Source organism: Sturnira hondurensis, unplaced genomic scaffold (genome assembly GCF_014824575.4).
Source record: "Sturnira hondurensis isolate 20B ecotype Veracruz unplaced genomic scaffold, ASM1482457v3 Scaffold0021143, whole genome shotgun sequence".
Lineage (NCBI taxonomy): Eukaryota > Metazoa > Chordata > Mammalia > Chiroptera > Phyllostomidae > Sturnira > Sturnira hondurensis.
Genome location: NW_028093774.1, coordinates 31,756,715 through 31,774,989, shown reverse-complemented (window position 1 = coordinate 31,774,989; position 18,275 = coordinate 31,756,715). Strand labels below are relative to the sequence as shown.

Genomic DNA, 18,275 nt, shown 5'->3' with positions numbered 1-18,275 from the left:
CTCAGACTTACTGTAAATGCTTTCCCTTAGATTACCCACCACTCTCTGTCCCCTCTGTTAAGCAAGCTGACTCCCAGAGCACACTGAACATGCTACCCTAGTGGACTCCTCTAATCCACTTCAGCCTTCAGCAATAGATTCACATATTTTTCAGGGGCTGGCTGTGTTTTTTCAAAAATTTGTTAGTTCTTTATTTTAAATAAACAGATACACTACAAATGCAAGTTTTAAATTATTATTACTCTGTTTCTATGAAAACCAAAGGAGACACTATGAAAAGTCTGGATAAAGATCGCACATACACACAAAGTGTCAAATTATGTTGGGAGAAAAAAACAGTAAAATATAGGAGAAAACCTGTAAAAATTCAGACAAAATATGTGGGAAAATTATTTTTAAAAATCTAACCAGATTTTTGTGTTTACACTTTATTAATGTGTCTTTAAATTCTTGCTACTTTAAAGAAACCAAAATTATAAATTGTAGACAAAATCTTAATTGTGGTTTTATCCAAAACAATCAGATAAAATACCAATCAAGGGACTCTTGCTTACAGAAAAGGCCTTAGCCCTTCATCAAAAGATTGCTAAGTGTATTTATTTTTATATTTTAAAATTTTGAAAAGATGAATTATACATATAGTTCTTAATTATTCCCTGACTTTTTCTATTAACCTTGACTTTTTTTGATTAACCAAGTGGCTTTTATTATAGGTCAAAGTAGCTACAGGGGCCTGTGAGAGTTAAAGTTGGACAATGTTAATAAAGATTATCTACATGAGGTCAAGAAAATTGGTTCATTTGTGGGTTATATCTACAGATTTTTTTTAAAAACTATGCTCTGTGAAAAAAATCTTAGCTACTAATCTGTATGATCTATCTAAGAAAGAACACCATCTAATGTCATCCACTGAAATGACTGTCACAGATTCCAGTCGTTCCAAAGAGAACAAATAATCAAATAAAACTTAAGCCAGAGATTTAAACTTTCTTTCCCTTCAGCTGTTTTATATTTCAAAAGCAAGTCACATTTTGCTTTCAGAAATGGAAAATTAAATTTTCTTTAGAAAACTTTAGTTTCCTCTTCCTGCTGTAACAAATTACTTCAAATTTAGTGGCTTAGAACAACACAAATTTATTATCTTACAGTCCTAGAGATCAAAAGTAAAAAAAAACATAATCTTACCAAGCTAAAAATCAAAAGTATTGGCAGGGCTGCATTCCTTCTAGAAGCTCTAGGAGAGAATTTGTTCTGTCTTTTCACACCCCTAGAGGCTACTTGCATTCCTTGGCTCTTGGCCCTCTGCCCAGAATGGCATCAATTTGACCTCTGCTTCCATCATTAAATTGCATCTTTTCTCACTTTGACACTCCTGCTTCCCTTTTATAAGGACCATTGTTACTTTTATTGAGTCCACCTCGATAAATCAGGATAATCTCCCCATCACAAAATCCTTAATCATACCTGCAAAGTTCCTTTTGCCATGTGAGGTAATGTATTCACAGGTTTTGGAGATTAGGATGTGGACATTTTGGGGGGGGCATTGCATTTTTCTGCCTACCACACCATGTGTATGAGGGCTCCAATGAAAGACCTATAAAAATTGTCACATAAAATTTTATAAATTCATTTTAAGGTAATGTTGACTAAATTTGAGAAATTACATATAAATAAATCACTTAGAGCAACTTTAAAGATCACAATTTCCATATTTCATTAATTGGCTTAATATAGCAGAAAAAGTACATAAACTCAAGTTTTAGTCAATGCTGAATATTTTGCTACAAGTGTTGCTTACTGGCTATTCTATTATATTGCTCATACAGTGAACTTATTTTCCCAGTACTATGCTATGATGTTGTCTTAGGTGATTCTAGATACATATTCTTGCCATTTAAAGTGGTGCCATTTACATATAAGAATTAAATTCTTATATATATAAAGTTATTCTATATGTAGGTATTTTATTTAAATTTTTGTTTATTTATCTACAATGGTTAGTAAAATAAAGGGGATATTTGAAATCTTTAGGGAAATCTCAAAATTTTAAGATCAAATAATAATTTTTATTTTTATGGCTAGAACAAAACTGAGCCATTATTTCATTTAGCTGTTTAGGAGACACAAGAATCCTTTTGAAGTTTATCAGTTCAGCGTAATGTATTTTTCTTTAATTTGAGTTGCTGCTGTTTTTTTTTAATAGCAGATAAAGAAAGAATAAATGAAATCTAAAGTTATCCTTTAAACCAGACATTTTCGCCCTGGCCGGTGCAGCTCAGTGGATTGAGTGCTGGCCTGCAAACCTAAAGGTTGCCAGTTCAATTCCCAGTCAGGGCACATGTCTGGGCTACAGGCCAGGTCCCCAGCTGGGGACATGTGACAGGCAACCAATTGACCTATCTCTTGCACATCAATCTTTCTCTTTCTCTTTCTTCCTTGCTCCCCTTTTCTCTCTAAACATAAATAGATAAAAAAATTTTAAACAAGACACTTTTGTTGCTTTGGTTTCAGAAGAAAATTTGACAACATTCTAGATTAGTGATAGGAAGAGTCCCACAAAGGATTTAGGGAATTTGGGACTTGCCAGTTTTAGTAAAAGGCCTGATTCCTTAGTGTTCATTACAAAGCTGCATTCTTGGTAACACTTACTGAAATGTAAAGGAAATCAGTAATTTTATACAAATGGCAAAGCCTATGCCTCTAAGTAAGTTGAATCGTATATTTCAGATTTATGTTTTTAAAAAGTATAAGCAATTCAGTGGATTGAGCGCAGGCCTGCAAACCAGAGGATCGAGGTTCTATTCCCAGTCAGGGCACATGCCTGGGTTGCAGGCCGGTACCCTGCAGGCCAACTCCCAGCAGGGGACGCACGAAAGGCAACCATACATTGATGTTTCTCTCCCTCTCTCCTTCCCCTCTAAAGATATAAATAAATAAAATATTCTTTAAAAAAAAGTATACGCAAGATATCTTAATGAAGACAGAGTAGGCACATATTTCTAGAGAAACCAAGCGTTTCCTTCTTCCGTTTACTAATTCCTAAAATTCTTTTAAAAGTCTCTTAATCCATAACTAACTTTAAAGGAAAACACTATTTAGAGAGTCAGCACATTCATTAAAATTATTTTAAGATACTTTTTTCTTAGTCCTCATTTTTTTTACTGTTTTTTTGAAAAACTAATTTACTTCAAGGCTCCTGATGAGGTATTGTGAGGAATATAGAGATATAGAAGATATTACTCCAACTGTCCATAAGTTTCTGTTCGGGAAAAAAGAACAAACATTACAAAGAGGAAAAGGCTTAATTCTTTATTTCTAAATTCTACACTTTCCTTGTGAATACCATTTGGAAAGGGGGTAGTGCGATTACACTGGATTCTAGTGATGAATACGATGCAGTCTGAAAAGGCAGAACACAGTGTTCTATGGGAGGCTGAAGACCCAAAGACTGTTTCACAGTGTTTGCCTCCTACTAACTCTGAGTTTAGGCAAGTATGTAAGTCATGACCTAAAAAATTTTTATTATCAAGTAGATCCTGTGATAAGAACTAAACTTACTGATTTGAGTTTTGGAGGTAAGAGTTCTTAATTGCTTTTATTTTATTATGTAGATTATTCCTGCTACCAACTCTCCTATGGATGGTGCATCATTTGGCCAAGTGAAAGCTTCTCCTATAAAGATAACAAATGTAATTCTGTCTAGTGGATTTAGCCATTACCTGGGATCCGACTTCAGTTTGTCTCCTGAAGTTGAAGGTATTTTGACAGAATTTCAGAGTGAATGTTAAACAAACAACAAAAACCTATTTCATTTGAAGCAAAAATCTCAGTTTAATTTCTAATACTACTTAAAATAGCATGTTTTAAATTTACATTTTAAAATTGCTCTATGGCTGGTGGCTTATTTGGTTGGAACATCACCCCATACATCAAAAAGTCATGGGTCTGATTCCTGGTCAGGGCACATACCAGTACCTTGATCCCTGGCTGGGGTATATACTAGAGGCAGCTGATCAATGACTCTCTCTCTTTCTCTCTCTCATCAGTGGAAATATCCTCAAGTAAGGAGAATTTTTAAAAATTGCATGTATGTTCAAGACTAATGTGGCTATTCTGACTTCAAAGAAGTCTGTAGTATTTTTTGGTTTTAAACAACTATTAGTATGTTGTAACTAAACATTTGCCTACAATTTTAACTCTGTGATACTTGGACACTTATTTCCTGATGTTTCTTTTCAAAGTTTCTATTTCATAGCAAATAACAACTAAGACCAGCTCATTGGTATATCCTGCAAAAAGCAGAAATTAGAGGTTTAAAATTATTGATGACAAGACTCTTGTGGTATGAAGGATATCTTGGAAAAAAAGATCAGACTTTATCCTTGAAACCACAAGTAAAATAGTCATGAAGACAACACTAGCGAAGAGTTTCAAGAGGTAGAGCCCTAAAGGAAGTATATTACAGGCACAGGAAATGGTTCATTCTATTAAATACATTTTAATTCAGGCTCAGATCAAACTCTTCCCCTAATTCCAGATCTTCACTGGCTACCATTTTGGTAAAACTGAGAGTAGCTACTGCTTTTCTGAGGGGCTCACCTCTTCCATTCCTTTTAACATCCCACATTGCCTTAGGCTAGTGTGGGTCAATAAAACTGAACATCACTATAAATGTAAAAAGATCTAAAAAATCTGCTAAAAGTAACAGATTATTCTACATGATAATGTTAAAGGAAACTCAGTTAAAAGAAACCCAACATAATTTACTGTTATTTTTAACTTATTTCCATACTTCTATATACTGTGGACTCAAGGTTTTAATCATAGTGAGAATGTTTATGCTTTTATCCAGTAAATATAACTGTTGGTAAAATTGGATGTACCAAATTGTCATTAGGCTCCTTAATAGTACAATGTCATCTTCAGGAATGTCATAAATATCTTTTGGGGGGGCATTAATTCAACCCTGGATTCATCTCCATAACTTCCTCCTCAGATATCTTCAAGATTTGTCATCACAAAGTGGGCAAGACAGCAAGAGAGACAGGCTCCCTCCTGGAGGCCATGGGTCATGTGGCTTTAAGGCCACATGGCTGTAGAGAAAACAGACAAGTGCACCATACAAGTGCAGGTTATGAGCCAAGATCTCCTTTGTTTCCCTGGCATTATGTTAGCTGTGGGATAGACCAGGTTTTTTCTCAAAATGATCAATCAACTTCCCAAACTTTCACACACTTCAAGTGGGTCCACCTTCCAACCGATCCCTTCTCTCCCCAGGCTAGACTGACTAGGCCTCTTTGGTTCAGCACCTTCGCCTGCACCATTTTGACTCCTTTTTTAAAAAAAGATGTTATTTATTTATTTTCAGAGAGAGGGCAAGAGAGGGAGAAAGAGAGGGAGAGAAACATCAATGTGTGAGAGAAACATTGATCATTTGCCTCTCACATGCTCCAAACTGGGGTCCTGGCCCACAACCTCAGCACGTGCCCTGATCCAGAACAGAACCAGCAACCATTCAGTTTGCAGGCAAGTGCTCAATCCACGAGCCACAATAGCCAGGGCCATTCTGACTAATATGGCACATGTGCCTGCCTTCCCTTGGTCCCACCCACAATCTGGTACCAGACGGTGAAGGAAGGACTTTTGTCTATCTAATTATCTTGCTAGCTTTTTGCATGCTCAGTGTAAGGGCAAGGTCAAAATTTATTAAAAATTTGAAATTGGTTTAAGGCAGGTCTTTCCACATGAATGTCTGTGGAGGGGTGTGATTGATTAGGACTGAATTAAGATCATAATACAGTATTCTGGATTGTTGGAAACAGAGGTGAGGATTTGGAGGGGAAAAATTCAAATAAGCTGAGAGTGTCACCACCTTGGCCAATGTGGGAGACTCTCTGGCGCTCAGCTGACTCTTTTATGGTAACAGAGAGGGTAGGGAAAGAGGGTAAATGGGGAATAAATGGTGAAAGATGGAGACTAGACTTTGGAGGGTTAGAGCACAATGCAATGTGCAGATGACGTATCATAGAATTGTACCCTGGAAACCTATATAATTTTATTGACCAACGTAACCAAAATAAATTCAATAAAAAGTTACCTAGAAAGGATCAAATTAATTCACCAGCTCAGAGAATTAAGCAGCATTAATTGCTAGAATATATTACAATTCTATATTTATTTAAAATTTTAATTCATGTTATAAAATATATATAGCAAACATTTAGCTGAAGGACAAATTTTATCATTTTATTCATGCTTCTCATTGTTTCATAATTCCTAATCTCAGATAGAAAAAACAAGGATGCAGGGATTCTGACAAATAATCCTCGGAGCATCCATGCAGAAATAGCTTTTCAGCAACTCAGAGGGATAAATCTCTCTCCACCTCTTTTATCACCTCAGACTATGGCATCTCCAACTGCACAAACATACCAAAGCAACCAAGATGGGGGAAGGTAAAGCTATTGTGTATTTTAATATCATCTCTTACCATTAAAAAAATACCCTAAATTTGCTAGTCATGTATAAAAATAGGAAATATTGTTACATACCATTATATGTCTACTCTGAAAACTGGGGAAAACTCTCAGATAGTATAGGGCTTCTTCTCCTACATTCACCAAACCTTTCCTGAAGTCTAGTATATTTATATAATAATTCAAAGAGACTTAAAAATGGCTATCAAGGTAAAATAGTGTTCACCTTGTACTTAAGTGATGGAAAATTGAAATAATTACATGGGAACCACTTTTAATTGTAGTCTGTCCCACATCACTTCTACTCACTGAATATGTACAGCTGTTCACTTGTGTTTTGTACAATAGATAAATTCAACACTCTGAAATCACAAAGGCCAGGAATTTTGTAAATTCTTCAAATCTCTCCTTACAGTTCCCACTTGCTCTTCCTTCTTTCTGGATTCTAACCCTAGAGGCCAGCTCTGTGCCTAAGAGCCTGCTACTTCTCATTAATAATCCACCCTGCTGCTCAAAACTTGTTTACCTTGATTTCCATTTTTTACCTCTCCACCAGCTTCTAGGTAGCCAAACTCTGGCTCATCTACTAGAATGACCTACTCAGCAGCAGATCTAGCTTAGGCCTGGCTCTTGCTGCTCTGACTTCCCAGCTGTGATCAGTCAGTCGCACTGACAGTCTTCAGGATGACCCAGTTTTCAGAGAGCCAAAAATTTGGATCGTTTTCTCTTTTGTGTGTGTTTTTTAATTTTACACATATAAAATACAGAAATTATTTACTGCAGAATTACCTTAAGTTAGCTGACCCATTAAGAAATTGCCATTATTTGACTCAAATATTTTATTTCTGACAGAATTCCTGGCAGCCATTTCCCAAGAGCAAATAGAATGTAACTGCCTAAAGAGAAACGAACATACACCAAGAACCTATTTCTGTTCAGTAATTGTGCAAAACTAGCAGACAATGTCAGTGGGAAAAAAATAAGATTCCAATGTTACCTATATTTCTGAAGCACTTCAGTTTAATCTTTGATATTCTTACTTAGTAAATTTTATTTAATATCCCTTCTCTTAAACTTTCTTTATTCATTTGAATTTCTATATTAGAAAAATCATTAACTATTATATCATACAACAGTTTGAAAAGACTCAAGTGACATAAAACAAAGGCCAAAGAATCAAATATGTAGTCCCATACTGGAAGCATTTAGTTACAAAATCTTGTTATGGCATATCATATGAGGATATTAAGAAATGTAATTTTAGGAAATAAGCATCCTTTCATTTGCAGAGGCAGAATATCTATTCATTTGGAGTTACCTAAAACTAAAGTATACAGTTCTTACCAAACACAACTATTACTAAAGCAAGTTAAGATTGGCTAGTTGAATCACAGACAAGTCTTTTTTGGACTATACTTGGGGGGAAAAAACTTCAAGTGGGGTCTGCCCTGAGAATCGTTTAGAGGCAAACCATGGACATCAATAGTTCTTTCTGAAAGTGGCTAATTGTAAGTGCAACCAGCCATTGATGCTCTAAGAGTAAGAGAGTACTACCTCATATACAAGATTTGTTAATTGTGCCTGTAGTGATATAATTTTACAGCGGGTTTTAGGCTAAAAAAGAACACATGTTCAAACTGAGTAGACATTTAAAATCTGAACCCTTAATAATTTCACTGGAAATAATTTATCTAAAATATTGCACTGCATAGTATTAGCACATATCACAAATCAATCAAATATTATTTTTTTACTTTAAGAAATATTTATTTAGAACCTATTTGGTAAGAACCTAAAAGTTTATTCAGAACATCCAGATAAGTATGATGTACTGGGTGAGACACATACAATGCCACCCTCAGCACTGTAACAGGAGGAACACATGACAGAGATCCTATAAATCTTGAATATATACTTTCTTGGGACAGGAGGAAGAACAGGTCACCATCTTGGCATCTAATATTGCCTGGCACAATTTCATGAACTAGTAATGGAGAAATAATTTCTTGGCCCCACCTCAGATGATCTTTCTATAATTCTAAAAATAAGCAATTCTGTTGAGGTGTCATTTCTTTCACAAAGAAATGTTTTCATTATGTTAACACAGTCCATGCCGGAAGACGGTATTTTTTTTGTTTTTAACATCAATGTATATCATATAATGGAACAAAAAAGTTTTTCCCCTATGGTGTTATCTTAGAATTTGTAAAGACCCAGTCATATAAATAGGAAATGTTTTCAAAATTGCTTTTAAGTAAATCTCATGCATGACTTACAAATCAGATTATTTCAAATTTCCCTTAGCATCATGGTTATCAAGTATGGTTTTAAATGTGCATGTTTGTTAAATACAGTTCTTCAAATTAATGACTAAATTATTAGTCATATTTTGATATAAATTGGCTCCATGATTTATGACCTATTCTATTTAAATTTTCAAGTATTGGTTTAACATTGCATATAATTTCCACACTATTATATTTTATGTGTTCTTTACATAAAAATAAATTATTTTTACTAAAAATGTTTATCTTATAATCTATCTGGAAATAGTTTTAAAGATATTTTGGAAACTAATCCAAAGTGTATGCAATAATTTTTTATGTTTTCTTCTTTAACTGCTGCATGTTTGCAATTAAATCATGTAATATCCAAAATTTCAAACCTAATACAGGTTGATTTACCTTTGTTAATGTGTGGGTTTTAAACAACAATTACCCTAGGTAAAAATAAGATCCTTTGTGTAAAAAAACAACTGTGCAGTTCTTAAGATGTCCAGAAGGTGTCTTTGTCCCCCTTTAGTTGTCACAACTGCTTACTTGCATTACAGTGTCAGGAGAAGGGTCTGCTCTTCATTATTGGTTACTAATTGGGCATAATCTGCCTTTTTTTCCTTTAATGATAATGCATAAATGAAACACCAAATATGTGTTATTTTTATAATAAAATGTGTCTTTTAAAATAGTGATCTGGGTGGGACAAGTAAATGTAACAGGTTTTCACTAGACAAAAATTTACAAAAAACTATAAAGCAAAATAGCCTCATTATCCAGCATCACTTACCATTTGACATACTTTCAGCCATTTTCCTTTAAATTTGTACTATATTTGAGATCTATAACTTGATTTTTATGTACACCTTATTAAATTTTGAGATATCTTACTTCATAAATGTGTAAATACATCTGAATTTCTCCTTGAAGATAAATTAATTTGTAATACATTATTTGATAATAATATGAAGAGTAACAATAAACATGTATTTAGGAATTGCTAGGTGCTGTACAGTGAACAGACACAAATCCACCCTTAGGAATATTTTAATACAAATACACAATAAATGATTTGTATAAAGCAGTGAGGGGGTTATTACTAATATAACTTAGCACAATCTGTATGAATTTTTGCCATGATAGCAGATGACACTGACGTGATGTACAACATACTCCCTGTGGAAATGCCTAAATATGTTAAACCATTGATTATGTATAGTTCACAAAGCAATAGCTATAACTTCACCAACAAAACAAATAAAAATGTCATTGATTATGTAAGAATCCTTTTCTAGTAGTGACTTTAGATCTGCTCTAAATAGCTTATCACAAATTATTTGTAACACACTTCACAACTCATTGCAACAAAACAGGCAGGTAGTGATTTAAATTTACAAACCACTAACCCATGTTTTAACATGATTTATGCCAATAACAACTTTATGAAGTAGATATGAAATGTCTCCACTTATAAGATGGCTAGAAAGGAAAAAACAGATAACACACCTAATCCTAGATTTTTTTCACCTCCAAATTCATTCCCTTTTCAGTTACTACAAGTGAACTGACATTTAATTCTCACAAATGTGCTATTTACTCAGCTGTTGTAGAGCCCTAATGTGTGTAAAAACTGTGAACTATTCATTTTCTTTTAGCGTACTTAGGGAAAATATATAATTTCTACAGCAAAATTAGTTCTTTGCTCCCAGCAAATATCTTGATAGATTTATTTTGCATGCAGTCATATGCATGATTATATGACTTGTTTAAATTAAAGGACAATTATACAAACAACCTGGAAAGCTAAAAATTAGAGCACTTTAACTACAGATAAGGAGCTTACTGAATATAGGTAATGCCAAAGTGATCTTCTCATTTTAATGACTATAATTAACTAATTCTTCAGTAAGAATTTGACTTACTTCTATTTTTATAGTTCTGGATTTCTTTGTTGATACAAAAATTAGCTATGGTTATGAACATATTTTTGCATGCATTTGCAGGCACTCACGACTAGTTTTAAAATAATCCTTATAGTTAAGTAACATTGTGATATCACTACTTATTCATAAGCTATCATACATTATAAGAAGTGCTTAATGTTTTAAAACATTAGGGCTTACTGTTACTCATATTGTATGCTTTAAACTTCAATTAAATATTACATAAAAAGAAGTAAATTATTTACAGCACTTATGTTAAATTCTGTTGGTTATTCAGTGAATCTAATCAAATTATTTTCTTATTGGATAGAAACTGGCTGTATATTTTTATTGTTCTGCTTAACTACCTTCCTTGGTCATCTCTGCACTTTCCTTCATTTTTGAAATATTTTTAAAGAAAACCTATACTGACCTGCAATTTTAGTTTGTAGTCAGCCAGAATTACACAATTATTTTATTAGTAATATCTTATTTCTATAGGTTTTTATCTTATAAATATATGGATTATATTCTATTATTCCTTTTTTCATTTATGAATAAAACTTTTGTAGACTACTGAAAAGACATTTCTCAGATCTAATCTGTATATTTTTATTTTACTTTATTCTTCATTTCTTATTTTAAAATTTTATTTTGGTAATGATTTTTCCTTGTAATTAAAATAAAATAAATAACTCTTGGCAAAAAATATGAAGTGCTGTGACCTGAAAATAAAATAGTATATTCAAAGGAACTTAGAAGTAGCTTTGAAACTCTTAATTACCTGAAATCAAAATTTTTATCATTTATGTTTTATTTATTAGGCCTTACCTTAACTATATGGTCTTTTATGTAAATCAAAAAGCTAATTCATCAATATTATTATTTCCCATATAAAATAACTGCAATTCTGAAATGGTAATTTTAAAATTAGAATAATTTTCCTTATGTGTTATCATTAAAAATAAAAATATTTGTAAATCCTCTGAATAAAAGTCCATTCAGATAATATATATGGGTAACTTATTAAAATTAATTATATTTTGATCAAATAGTAAAATAAAAATGAATATAATGTTCTTTTCACAAATAATATTCTACATTTTCATCCAGTTTTAATTTTATACTCTAATTAACTTCCAATTGTATAAAAATATTTTATACCAGCAGAGTTCTATTATTAAACATTACAAATAAAAAAACAGGTTAGTGATGATCTTACTAAACCAATTATGGTTTATGGTATTATAAACCATTTATGGTTACATTTATTTTTAAATAATAATATCTACATGTTAAATAAAAAAAATTAAGGTCATGTGGTTTAAAAGCTGTAGATTTAAATCTTGGACCTATATGTTTCACATCATGTTTATTGTAAAATGTTATTTTTTAAGAAAATGTTTCAGATAATTTTAGTAGTTTGTATCTATTGTTAGTTACATTTTTAATTATTACATAATGTCACTCCTCATCCCTCTTCTCCCTTGAATGTTTTACAAGTATGTTTCTCAGGAACAACAACAACAAAAAAGAACAAAAAACCCATTACTAATCTGTAAAAAACATATCAATAACATTTTAAAGTTTTCAATTATTTCTTATTCCTATCAATTTGTCTGAAAACAGGTATTTACAAACAATGTAGCCTACTTTCTTATGGCCTTTCATTTTTTATGATGTGCTGTAAGAGAGTTCAATCAACCCTAATGGTGCATTTTTAGTTAAGGAAATAGAATGGGGAGAAGTCAATTTGAGCTCCAAGACGAACCAGTGTCTTTAGAAAGAATAGGCATAAATGGATTTAGAAAACAGAGAGAGTACGAGTAAAATGCAGTGAGCAGAGCACTCAAGGAAGCCAGATACAATGGAAAGAGTAAAATACTGCAGAGCTTTTTAAGCTACATACAATTGGAACAATAGACTTGGTCTAACCATCTACGTTAAACTGTTAAAAGATAGGCGAAAAGCAATCTGGGATTGTATAGAGTGTTGAGGAACAGTAGAATGAAGAGCTTGAAATATAAAGAGAATGAATGCAGTCATTCAATAGAATGGAAATGAAGTCAAAATTGGCATATTTCCCTGGTTAATTTACCTTGTGAGGGACTTCTGTTCAGTTTTAGGTATTAATCCTGTATTAGCAACAAAATAGTCTTTAAACTGCCACCATTGGAGTTTTTAAGCAATAACATAGTGTACATCTGTGAATTTCACATATGCGTATCACATACGCATACATAATACATGAAATAAAAATACAATATATGTAGGTCTCATATAATTGTAGCAATTTAATATCATGGTCTTATCTCAGCCAGTGCACCCGTATATGTCAAACTTCCTGCCCTCCAAAAACAAAACAAGAGAAAGACTAATTTAGAGTTAGTGCCAAAGGTACAGGTGCACAATTCCAAAAACCTGAAAATTAATCTAGATGACACATGTAACTCATAGAATAGGATACTTTGGAATGATTGAATGGTTTAATGTTTTTAATTACCTGGAAGTCAATCAGAAGACTTGTTCTCTACATTTTGGGGAAACTTTTATTAAATGTATTCACATACTTTCCTACTTTAGTAAGTAAATTAAATAAAGTTTTATTTTCAGAGATGTATAATATCTCAAGCTGATAACTGTGCATGATTTACAATTTTACAAAATGTAGCTGAAGGAAAGAGTGTACAATGTGTCCTGAACTGAGGATATAACCTTTGAAGTTACTTACGGCCAAGATCTCTGATATGTGCTTTTGTCTTCTGGCTTGGTTTTTTGTGTATGTGTATTCCTTCAATTACTAAGATGCTGAAATAATTTTTCAAGTTTGGTGAAGGTTCTAATATTTTCATATGTAGTGAACAGAAGCATCACTACATTGGTATATTATATATTAAATAGAGATATAAATTATACATATGGAAACAGATATAAAACATCTGTAAATAGAAATTAAATATACTGAAGTCCAACATCTGTCAATATTAACAAGTTAGGCCATTTTTAACTCTCAAAATGAACATCTATGAGAAGGTTAGCCACATAATTTTCATCATTTAGGAATTCTGTTATTAAATGCTGTAAATACCTATTTATTCTTTTTAGGACTTAAGCATTAACTAAATAACTGACATTACTAAGAATTTAAACACCTATAATAGACTTCAGAAACAGTAAAGATTGCCTAGTTTCATGGAACTGCTTTAATATAATGCTATTCCAGAAATTTTAATTAGCAATAATCACGCCTTGGATAAACCTCATTGGCTACGATACTGCCACTGCGCAAAGCTATTTCCAGAAATTTTAATGCATTATAAGAAAATAAGAATAGAAATAGGTACTTACAGCATGACTGTTTCATAACAGAAATAATCAAAAACAGCTACTAAAGATAATACAGACCAAACTTTTTAAAAAGCATTATTTTCATAGAGGAAATAAAAATGAAAAAAAAATTTTGATTGGGAACCTTTTCTCTTGTAACTTAAAAACAACTTTAAAAATGAGATGTGTTTTTAATATTTGATCCTGCATATATTTTTATCAGTTTTATAATTACATTCAAAAGATCAATAAAGAATACAATTATGAGCCTATATGAGGAAAATAAAATAAAAACAAAGCACAATAAGTATTTAGAGTAATTTTATTTAAATATGGTTATAAATAAGCTGATCTCCCGACCTGGGTCATAAATATTTATTTAATCTTGTGATCAATTATTAATACTCACATACTGTTTTATTTCCCACTGAATTTTTTCCTATTTTTTTACTGTTGTTCAAGTACAATTGTCTCCATTTTCCTGACACCACTTTCCCCCAACCCAGCCCACCCCCACCTCCCACTCTCTATCTTTTCCCCCCTTTGGCTTTCTCCATGGTTCCTTTATACATGTTCCTGGACAATCCTTTCACTTTTCATTATGCTTATGAGTCTTTTCAGAATAGTAAAAGGGAGAAAAATTAGTGTTTATTTTATTGTTGTTCAAGTACAATTGTCTGCATTTTCCCCCCACCCCAGCTATCCCCACCTATCTCCCCTGATCACACCCCCCACCCTTGGTTTTGTCCATGTGTCCTTTATAGTTGTTCCTGAAAACCCTTGCCCCTCCCCCCCCAAGTATCCTCTTCCCACCTCCCCTCTGGTTACTGTCAGATTGCTCTTAATTTCAATGTCTCTGGTTATATTTTCCTTGCTTGTCTGTTTTGTTGATTAGGTTCCATTTAAAAGTGAGACCATATGGTATTTGTCTTTCACTGCCTGGCTTATTTCACTTAGCATAATGCTCTCCAGTTCTATCCATGCTGTCTCCTTCTCACAAAGGGTAGGAGCTCCTTCTTTCTTTCTGCTGCATAGTTTTCCAGTGTATAAATCTATTACAGTTTTTTGATCCATTCATTCATGGGCACTTAGGTTGCTTCCAGCACGTGGCTATTGTGAATTGTGCTGCTATAAACATTGAGGTGCATTAGTTCTTTTGGATTGGTGTTTCAGGGTTCTTAGAATATAGTACCAGCAGTGAAAATGCTGGGTCAAAAGGCAGTTGTGGAAAGAACTCCAGCCCACAGAATCCTCCTATCTGCTGCAGATGGTAAATAAGTTGTTCTGGACATAGTCTTGCTGTTCCAACAGGAAAAGGAGTGGCAATTCCCTCTAGTGGGGAACACCCCAAGCCCTCCTCCCAAACAGCTTTTATTGGTAATGGTATGTGTAGGGGTATACAGCATACATGTATAGTCCATCAATCAATGTGAAAAAAGGCTATAGTCATACAAAAACAAGTATTATCAATAAATAACAACTGAAGGAACACAGATCTGTCATAGGTCAGGGAATGTTAGTCATACTGACACCAGAGGGTCTTTAAGATGTGTTTCAAGAGATAAGGAGATTTACTCCTTATGCATTGAACTTAAACATCTGATTTATATCACTAGGGCTGTACATAACAAAGCAGAGCAAGCTTCAAAGGATACAATGTACACTTCAGGCTTGATTCCCACGGGAACCCTCAGTATTAGAGTCCAGTCATGCTTGCCGCCTGCGTTTTTACCTGGTTTTCCAGGGAGACTTACGAGCCCCTTTCAGGGCTTGCTCTCATGGGGCTACAGTCTCAGTAACCACACAAAGTGGTTCCCAACATCTACCCCTCTTTTGTTTGTTATGGCAGCATAATCAAAGGCACTGGTGCTGCTATAAACAACAGGGTTATACTATGCAGAGAAGGCTTCAAATGACAAAATGTACATTCTTTCTCAGGTCATATTTGCCCCTGGGAGCCATTTGTTCTAGTACAAGGCCACAGCTGCCTCTGGCATTGTTTTCAGGCTGAGTCAGATGGGGGGAGCAAAGCAGCCAAGAGATTAGGGTACTTTTTACAGATAGAATAAGGACTCAGGCTATGACAAAGTTAAGGGGTAAGAGTCTTTTTGCCCCTTCTCCGTAGACCTGTAAGTCCTTCCCCAATGGTCCCTTCACAACTGTGTCTGTCTTAGGCTGCTCCTCCCTTGAGGAGTCTTACCCATCATTGGCTAACCAGTCATCTGCCTTGGCCAAGCAAGGTGAAGTAAGGGAAGCAAGGGCTGCGCTCCTGCCAGAAGAATAGGTTCTGTCTCCTTACTGACTCATGGCCCCAAGGCCTTTTCACTCAGCCCTAGCCATGGGACAAAAGGCTATAGCCCCTGAAACCAGGTGGGATGGCTCCCAACGTCTCTCCCTTTTTTGTCTGTAATGAAGGACACAGTGTTAAATATGATGAAGCCTGCTAGTTGCTCTTTACGTATACAATCCCTGGAAAACAATCTGTATATGCATTTCAAGGCACAAAAAACCACAATGATTAGGAGGCATCTTATAGCCCATATAACCCAGACACAAAAAATTTAGTCCTTCAAACCAAGTCTTTAGATTAAGCCATTAGTAAGTTGCCATTCAGGGCCCGAAAGACCTCTTGCTCAGTGAGTCGCTTAATGTCCTGAAGTTGTTGACATAGCTCAAGCTGGAGTTGACCGATGCAGTCCCCAACAGGCAGTTCCATTTTTAGTTTTCTGAGAAAATTCTATACTGTTTTCCACAGTGGTTGCACCAGTCTACATTCCCATGAACAGTGCACTAGGGTTCCCTTTTCTCCACATCCTCTCCAACACTACTTGTTTGTTGATTTGTTTACAATGGCCATTCTCACCAGTGTGAAGTAGTATCTCATTGTGGTTTTAATTTATATCTCTCTGATGGATAGTGATGCTAAGCATCTTTTTATATGTCTCTGGGCCCTCTGTATATCCTCCTTGGAGAAGTGTCTGTTCAGGTCTTTTGCCCATTTTTTAATTGGGTTATTCGTCTTCCTGGAATGGACTCATGTGAATTCTTTATATATTTTGGAGATCAAACCCTTGTCCAAGGTATCATTGGTAAATATGTTTTCCAATACAGTTGGTTCTCTTTTCATTTTAATGCTGTTTTCTTTAGCCATGCAGAAGCTTTTAATTTTGATAAGATCCCACTTGTTTATTCTTTCCTTTATGTTCCTTGCTCTAGGGGACATATTGGTGAAAATACTGCTGAGTGGAATATCTGAGATTTTCCTGCCTATGTTTTCCTCTAGGACTTTTATGGTGTTACAACTTATATTTATTTTATCCACCTTGAATTTATTTTTGTATATGGTGTAAGTTGGTGGTCGAGTTTCATTTTTTTTGCATGTAGCTGTCCAAATCTCAAAACACCAGTTGTTGAAGAGGCTATTTTTACTCCATTTTATGCTGCTGCCCTCTGTCAAATATCAATTGACCATAGAGACTTGGGTTTATTTCTGGGCTCTCTATTCTGTTCCATTGGTCTATCTGTCTGTTCTTATGCCAGTACCAGGCTGTTTTGAACACAGTAGTCCTATAATACAGTTTGATATCAGGTATTGTGATCACTCCTACTTTGTTCTTTTTTCTCAGAATTGCTGCAGGTATGCAGGATCATTTATGCAGTTATGCAGGTGACTCTGGGGAGCAATCTAAAGGGACAGTCACCAGGATGCCTGTGCTCAGCCATCCTCCACACTATAGAAACTGTCTTTCTCGGGCAGAGCACTCTGCTCCATGCAGCATCAGCCTGGGGGAAAAGCAATAGCTTCACCTGCAGTAAACTCTCTCACCCCACCCTGTGGAGCTTGAGCCCTGCTACTGAGGAGTTCAGCTGGAGGCTCTTTCAGTGTTTAAGCCAAACAAATAGCCTGCAGGTGAAGGCAGATCTCTGAGAGCTCTAAGATTTTAGATTACCCTCCCCCAGTCCCAATGATGGTAAAAGCCAGCCACGGTATACAGCTAAGTGCTTTCTGCATGCACCCAGGTACTGCAGAGAGAGCCACAAACTGTGGATCACTGATAGTTCCAAACTGATTGCCCAGGACAAGTCAGAAGCAGCATCTGACAAAGGTCTATACCAGAGTCTTTGCAGATCTACCTAATACATAGAAAAAACACAAACAGATAGCAAAAGAGTGAAGACAAAGAAATAGTTCCCAAACAAAATAACAAGAGAATTCTTCAGAACAGCTAAATGAAATGGAAGCAAGTGATTTATCAGATATAGAGTGCAAAGTAATG

The 18,275-nt window shown here is 34.5% G+C and overlaps 1 protein-coding gene, 1 long non-coding RNA gene and 1 pseudogene across 2 annotated transcripts in view; 1 reads left to right on the top strand and 2 right to left on the bottom strand.

Moving 5' to 3' along the window:
• Positions 1-8,910, top strand: part of LRRC9 (leucine rich repeat containing 9) — a 96,644-nt gene extending 87,734 nt beyond the window's left edge. Inside the window, exons 31-33 of the mRNA XM_037031771.1 lie at positions 3,612-3,756; positions 6,287-6,455; positions 7,329-8,910. Of these exons, the coding sequence (XP_036887666.1) occupies positions 3,612-3,756; positions 6,287-6,455; positions 7,329-7,368 (354 nt within the window). The 3' untranslated portion in view covers positions 7,369-8,910. The remainder of the gene's footprint in view (positions 1-3,611; positions 3,757-6,286; positions 6,456-7,328) is intronic.
• Positions 1-18,275, bottom strand: part of LOC118976963 (uncharacterized) — a 65,626-nt gene that overhangs the window by 30,343 nt on the left and 17,008 nt on the right. The gene's annotated exons all lie outside the window — the stretch shown is intronic.
• Positions 13,808-13,964, bottom strand: LOC118977031 (uncharacterized; annotated as a pseudogene).